At 28.0% G+C, this 7,420-nt stretch overlaps 1 protein-coding gene across 1 annotated transcript; it reads left to right on the forward strand.

The window, feature by feature from the left end:
- The first annotated feature begins 3,013 nt into the window (after positions 1–3,013).
- On the forward strand, positions 3,014–6,403 carry MYB118 (myb domain protein 118). The gene is made up of 3 exons (XM_090314909.1): positions 3,014–3,748; positions 3,903–4,029; positions 5,788–6,403. Exons 1-3 carry the CDS (start codon positions 3,090–3,092, stop codon positions 6,253–6,255), a joined length of 1,254 nt encoding a protein of 417 aa, XP_090171035.1. The 5' UTR covers positions 3,014–3,089; the 3' UTR covers positions 6,256–6,403.
- The last annotated feature ends 1,017 nt before the right edge of the window (positions 6,404–7,420 follow it).

Below are 7,420 nucleotides of genomic sequence, written 5' to 3' on the forward strand. Positions count from 1 at the left end.
GGATTATATCAATTTACATGCCAAACTAATAATTGTATCAATTTACATGCCAAACTAATAATTGTATCAATTTAAACCCTGAACTTTTACAAGTATACCAATTTAAATCATGAACTTTCATAATTGTATCAACCTAAACCCTACATTATATTTTATTTGGATACACTTATGAATGTTCAGAGTTTAAATTGATATATTTATAAAGTTAAGAGTTTAAATTGATATACTTATGAAAGTCCAAGGTTTAAATTGATATAATTATTAGTTTGGGGTTCAAATTGATACAAATCCCAAAGTTTAAGATTTAAATTGATACAATCCCCAGAATTTAGAGGTATAAATTGATATTTGCTTTTTTTTTTTTAACCAAATATAAAATAGAATGCCAATTGATACACTTACGAAAATTCAGGGTTCAAATTAAATACAACCCAAAGTTTATGGGTGTAAATTGAACTTTTGCCTATATATATAAAATGAATTGCTAAAATGACATGGTCTTCCTCTATAGTGAAAAGTTCGATCCCACATCTCTGTAATTTTGGTATTTAAAATAATTACAATAAATTTAGAGAGAGTGATGTTGAATGAGGTTTCAATTTAATAAAGAACCATTTTAAGGGAACAGTTACCAAAATGAGGGTTTGAATAAAAAAATATTTTTTTTCTTTGAGAAATTGATGAATAAACAATTATATTGCAATATATTTGTATATAGAGACACCAAGGAATTACATGCTTTATTTGTATGTACTCTGAGTTGTTATGCTTTTTTTTTTTTTTTTTTTTTTTTTTTTTTTGTCCCTTGTCTTATTTTGGCTATGTCTTCATACCATAACCTTGGACTGGCATGTTCATATTTTTATGTTGTAATAAAAACCCTAATCTCATCTCATCTATCATGTTATGTTTTGTTTTGTTTTTTTTTGTTTTTTTTTTTTTTTTTTACAAACAAGGTGGATTTGATAATGAAAATCTTAATTACTTGAACCTATTTGTTATGAAGCTATGAAACCGTTGGGTAGCTCAACAAGAGCGTAATATTCATGTTATCAACCTTGTAGTTTGAGGTTTGATTCTCCCACCTTACATTTTAATTACAATACCTTTATATATATATATATATATATAGTTTCATTGATAGAATTAAATAAAGAAAGTGAAGCTAAAATGCATCAAGTATTTACAATAAATTTATAATTAGAAGAAAAAAATGGATAACTAAATAAAAAAATTAATAAGTGGAGGTAATGTTTATAAATTTAATTTTCAAGAAAAGAAAACAAAAAATAATCAAGATTTCATTTGATAACTATTTTGTTTTTGGTTTTTGGATTTTGAAAAGTGTGTTTGTGTTATATTCATAAATTCTTATTGTTTTCATACTTTTCCTATGCAAGCATTTGATTCTTTTAGCTAACTATAAAAAAAAAAGACTATACCATTTTATTTTTTTTAGTTTTCAGAAATTGACTTTGATTTTGAAAGTACTTCGAAGATATTAGACAATAAAACATAGAAACCAATATATAGAAGTTATGTTGATATGCTTGATTATTTTGGTTAAAATACACTTGTAATTTGGTCCCTAAACTTTTAAGAAAATGACAATTTAGTTCTTAAACTTTGGCTTGTGACGATTTAGTCCATGTATTTTCAATTCTGTAACAATTTAGTCTTTTGAACTTTAGTATGTAACAAAATTTAGTCTTTATATTTTTAAATTTATAACAATTTAGTCCTCAATGTAATAAAATAATAAACCTTAGATGTCAAATTTTGTTATTTTTACGATGTAGACTTTATATTTTACAAACATATTGACTCTTTTATTAGTTTATTAGTTTATTTATGTAAAAAAATTCATTAAAATTTGAACACTAATTTCTACAACAAGAGACTAAATTATTACAAATGTTAAAGTAGAATGACTGAATTGTTACCCAATAAAAAGACCAAAAATTCAAATGGTTATAATAAAACCGAAATAGTTATCGAACGGAGTGTAAAATACTCAAAGCAATGAAAAAAAAGCCCTCGAAATTATGGATGGAAAAAAATATATAATGGCTACTAATAGAATCCAAATCTAAAAAAGAGTATAAATTGATACAATTATAAAAGTTTAGGGATTAAATTTTTTAGAATAGACTTCAAAGTTAATAATACAAATTTATGCGTTCATGTATGATCTTCATATTCGCTACTAATGTTATCTATTATATTACTTAGAGTCATACATCAAAACACATTATTTTCACAGTACATTCCTAATATTTAAAACAAAATTAAAGCCAATTGATCAGATATTGCTGACCCTTTTTTTTCCCCTTGTAGCTCTCAATCAAGTAAGAAAAAAAAAACTGACCAAAATCAGGTTGGGATTTTAGCCTCTAATTACTTGGTATTAATACAAAGAGTAAATGGAAAGGAAAAAAGGCATTAATTTATACAAGCAATTAATTAATTAAAACCCCAAAAAAAAGAAAAGTTTAATTCTCAGTACATTCCATTGTACCATATCCATCTCCCTTAAATCTCTCCCCACCGTCTGATCATCCAACTTTTTTTGTTACCAAATTTTGATTATCATCATAAAAACTATGATCTTAAAAAAAATTAATATTTAATAAATAAAAACACACAACCTTTTTATAAAAAAAAAAAAACACATGAAAGTTAACGAAGAACATAACAATGTCTTCCACGTCTCCTTCAACATGCATGTCCCAGAATTTTTCCTAAAATACAAGACTTTATAACGACCTAATCATGATTATTTACAAATATATTCTAAAATATTGTTTCTTAAAAAATAATAAAGTGAGAGAGCTCAAGAGTCATATTCAACAAACAAAATGAACCATTGGATCAAAAATTAATCAACGGTTTAAGATCTAATAGGGTCCACTATCTTTGCTTTTCCTCACTAATAAAACCCTGTGTAATAACATTACAAGACAGCAATTTTCATTTTCACCTTTTTTTTTCCATTAAAAAAAAAAAAAAAAAAACTCCTTTGCTTATTTTTCTTCTTTCTTGAGAGCTACCTTTGGTTTGAAGCTTTTTTTTTTCATCTTGTTTCTTGCATGGAGTTTGATTCCAACTTCAAAGATGATCTTCCCCTCCTTTCGAGCTTCTTCTCCGATAAGACGACGGAGTCGAAGCTAAATCTCAACGACAAAGACGACGATCGTGGCGAGTTTTCGGGTATGGAATTAGGTAGCTGCTCCTCCTCATCATCATCCAAGGGTTTGTTCCATAGTTTAAAACTTCACAATAATTTTGATAATCATAATCAATATCTTCATCAATACTTTCCCATCAATGGATCTGATCATCAGTCTATGAATAACAATAACAATACTCATTTTTCAATTGATGGGTCCTTACAAAACCTTCATTCTGAAATTCCAATTACAACCCAATATATTAATCCAAAAATTGAACCTAATTTTGGCAATGAATTCTCCAAAGATCACACCTTTGAAAGTGGGGCCAATAAGTTCATGCATGGCTTTCTAGGCAGTGGGAATATTTGGACAAATTTTCCTGGAAATTTTTTGCCTCTTTCTCAGCTCCCAAACAGCAATTTAGGGTTGGGATCATCAGCCACTAGTAGTAATTTTAGTTTTATAGAGTATGATCACAACAAGAAGGGAAAAAGAATTCAGCTAAGAAGAGAAAGCAAGCCACCAAAGAAGCTTCCAAACATAATAAAAGGACAGTGGACTCCTCAAGAAGACAGGTACAAATAACATTAACCCTAATTTTTACCCTTCAATTTTTTTTCTTCAAAGTTTGATTATTATAATTTTTGTGGGGTTTTTCAATTAATTAGGGTTTTTTTTTTCTTGATGAGAAAATTTGTCTGTTTTTTTTTTTTTTTTTTTTTTTTTCAGATTGTTGGTGCAATTGGTTGATCAATATGGAATTAAAAAATGGTCGCAAATTGCAAAAATGCTGGAAGGAAGAGTTGGGAAGCAGTGTAGAGAGAGATGGCACAACCACCTGAAACCAGACATTAGGGTTTTTCTTCTTCTCTCTCCAAATATATATAATTGTTATTTTCATTCATACATACAAATATTGAGATATAGGTTGATCATTTCAAAAAAATATTTGATTTTCATATATATGCATGTCTATCACATATTACATGTGTATATACATACCGGCATACCATACATTTTGCATATATGTCAACATGCAATATATAGTATATCATTTAATTCTCGAAATTGAATGATTCGCTATTTTAACGCGTGTCACACATTGTATCGAAATATGACGTGAACGTTTTGGTTTTTATTCAAAGACGGTATGATCTTTTTCGACACATTATTATGGAGTTTTAAATACTTGCCATGTCTACCATTTGTCTATACGTAGTTGACAACTCATGGACGAATTGAAGCATAGGCTTTTATTTCTTTAGGGTATATAATCAGAAAATCTTCCATTGTTTCTACGTTTGTTTTGTGATTGGAGTCATCGTTTTTCCCTTTTGTATTCACGAGTCATTATGTGAGTTTGATGAAAATTAACCAATTAGTAATGATTTTATGTTAAAAAACGTAACCCAAGTGTTTTGTAATTAATTTTCTTCCCAAAACTTTGCCTTTATTTGAGCTTTTTGTTTTTGTAACAGTCATTTGAGACCATCTTTCATTAGTTAATTGTTGTAAATGAAAGATCAAAGGGTTGTTAATGAGGGGAAGTTGGCTTTTTGCCTTTTTGGCATTCATGGTTTTGTTCTATAAACAAATAAGATTAATGTGGTCAAAATGTTAGTCAAATTAAAAAGAAAAAAGCTTTATAGATTTCAATTTTTTTTAAATAATTCAAAAATATTTTAAGAAGCTAGAAAAGTATAAAACTAAAAATAAAATCAAATTGACATGTAATCCTTTCTTCGAAATTGGAGGTATTGATTTGAATTTCTAACCCTAAATTGACGGTTGAGTTATGCTCATAGGAGTAAATTAATCTTTTTTTTTAGTTTAACGATATGTAAAGTAGGAGTTTCGAACCTCTGACATATTGATCGAGAGTATATACTTTAAACTAGTTGAGTTATGTTGAAATTAGCATCTTATTTCTATCCTATTATTTTGGTTACATCTTTAAATTTAATTCATGAATCTTAAGCTAGTATTTTATACATTTAGATCATAAACTTTAAAAAGTTAATTACATCTTTAAACCTCATATTATATACACTCGTCCTTAGGGTTTAATATCCCAAACAAAAACCTCCTTAACATAATACCCATTTATTAGACTATATTTTTAGTAAGTTCTATTTTATTATTTTTACTATTATTATCTAGGTGAAAATACCATTTTGGCTTTTTCATTTGGAAGTTTATTCAATTTTAGTTTTTATAGTTTCAATTGTCTAATTATAATTCATATATTTTCAATAAAATCTTAAATTTAGTCTACAAGGCCAGTTGATCTTTGATTTTTTAAGAACTTCTTATTATTCATTAGTATTTTTATTATGACTTTTTAAAATATATTCACATATTATATTTCTTTTTATGAAAATTATTACTATTATTTAATAAATTTTAGTAAAGAATCAACTTTAAGAGATAAAAATTAAGATTAGTTAAAAGTGCGGAAATAAAATAAGACAATTTTTAGTATAAGAGACTAAAATTAAACAAATTTTAAATATATGAACCAAAATAATAATTTAATATATTATTTAATTAATTATAAAAATTTGGAATTATGCTCGTATTGACATATAGTAAAAAAATTGGAATTTGGGTGCAGAAAGACACGTGGAGTGAAGAAGAAGACAGAATATTAATTGAAGCTCACAAAGACATCGGAAACCGATGGGCGGAGATTGCCCGGCGGCTGCCCGGACGGACGGAAAACACCATAAAAAACCACTGGAACGCCACAAAACGCCGCCAAAATACCAAGAAATTCAAAGGCAGACACGCCGATTCCACCAATAGTAATAATAATTCCAACAACGGCAGCTCCATCCTTCAAAATTACATTAGAACCCTCACCGACGCCGAAGAATCCAACCAAATCTCCGATTCGCTGCCGCAGCTGGTGGACACTCACAGCCCTGCTCCCCACGACGGCGGCAGGTTCTCTTTCGGGTACGGATCTGGATCTGGATCCGGGTCCGGGTCGGAAATGGAGTGTTTGAATCTGCTGCAACAGAGTGATGCAATGAAATCGGAGATGGATTTGCTGGAGCTGATTTGTCAGGGGAATATTTAATTATACATAATATATAATTTTCATAATAATTAGGTATTAAACTGCAAAAACTCAAAACTTAAGCCTGAAGGGAAACTTTTTTTTTTTAATAATTTTTTTAAGGATTTTATATATCGAGTTTAATTTGGAGAAATGGTTATCTTTTTAATGTTTAACTTTAATGTTTGGATGAGATTGAAAAGGTGAATGGCAAGGAAATTCCAGGTGAGTTTATGGTTCTTTTTACGATAGGTTTTTAGATTTCGTTTTGGTTAATTATTTAATTTTTTAAAAATTGAATCTGTTTTTCTACGAATTTTACGTTTGTTTTGATGACTCATTAAGTAAACAAATTTTTCATCCAATTCTAAAAATAAAAATATATTTTTTGAAATTTTACTTTATTTAGTTATCAAAAACCATATTTGAGAATATATTCTCTCAATCTCACTGCTTTCTGGTGTTCCAAAAATCCTCTTTTTTGTAATTATAGCATCGCAACTATTTCGCTCAATTGGCAAGTTTTTTTTTATAATCCCTTCGTGACGTCCCGAGTCTCTCTCTAGCTCGCGTTGTACCTTTCCATCAATTTATGATATCACTTTTAGTCTTGGGGTTCATGAGGATACTCGAGAGGTGTCAACTTAATTTATGATATCACTTTTGGTCTTGGAGCTCATGAGGGTACTTAAGAGGTAGAAGTAAAGTTTATAAACTTAATTTTTAAAAATCAAATGGTTATCAAATAGGATTTTTTTTTATATATATAATTATGGTTTACATTTTTCCAGAGTAAACATTTGTAAACTAAACAAGTTTTTTAAAATTTACTTTTCTTTTATTAGTTTACCAAACTTGATTTGGTTTTGACAATGATCTCAAAATATAGACAACAAAATAAAGGAAATAAATAGGTGAAAATAATAGTGTTTACAAACTTATTTTACTCTTTATATTTCATGTTACAAATATTAGCATTTTTAATTAAATTAGAATAAATACATTTTATTTTGTCTTCTGATGTCTATTTAGTCCCCTGACATTTCAAAAGAAACATCTTAATGAAGTACTTTAAAAGTGTCTTTAAGTTACAAAAATGATATGACAGTTGAATTATTGGTTATACATTGTAGATAAGAGGTAAGTAAAATGAGCCTACAAAATTCAAACCCACACAAAAAAAATA

This window comes from Benincasa hispida, chromosome 6, assembly GCF_027475165.1.
Source record: "Benincasa hispida cultivar pf3 chromosome 6, pf3_genome.v1.1, whole genome shotgun sequence".
NCBI lineage: Eukaryota > Viridiplantae > Streptophyta > Magnoliopsida > Cucurbitales > Cucurbitaceae > Benincasa > Benincasa hispida.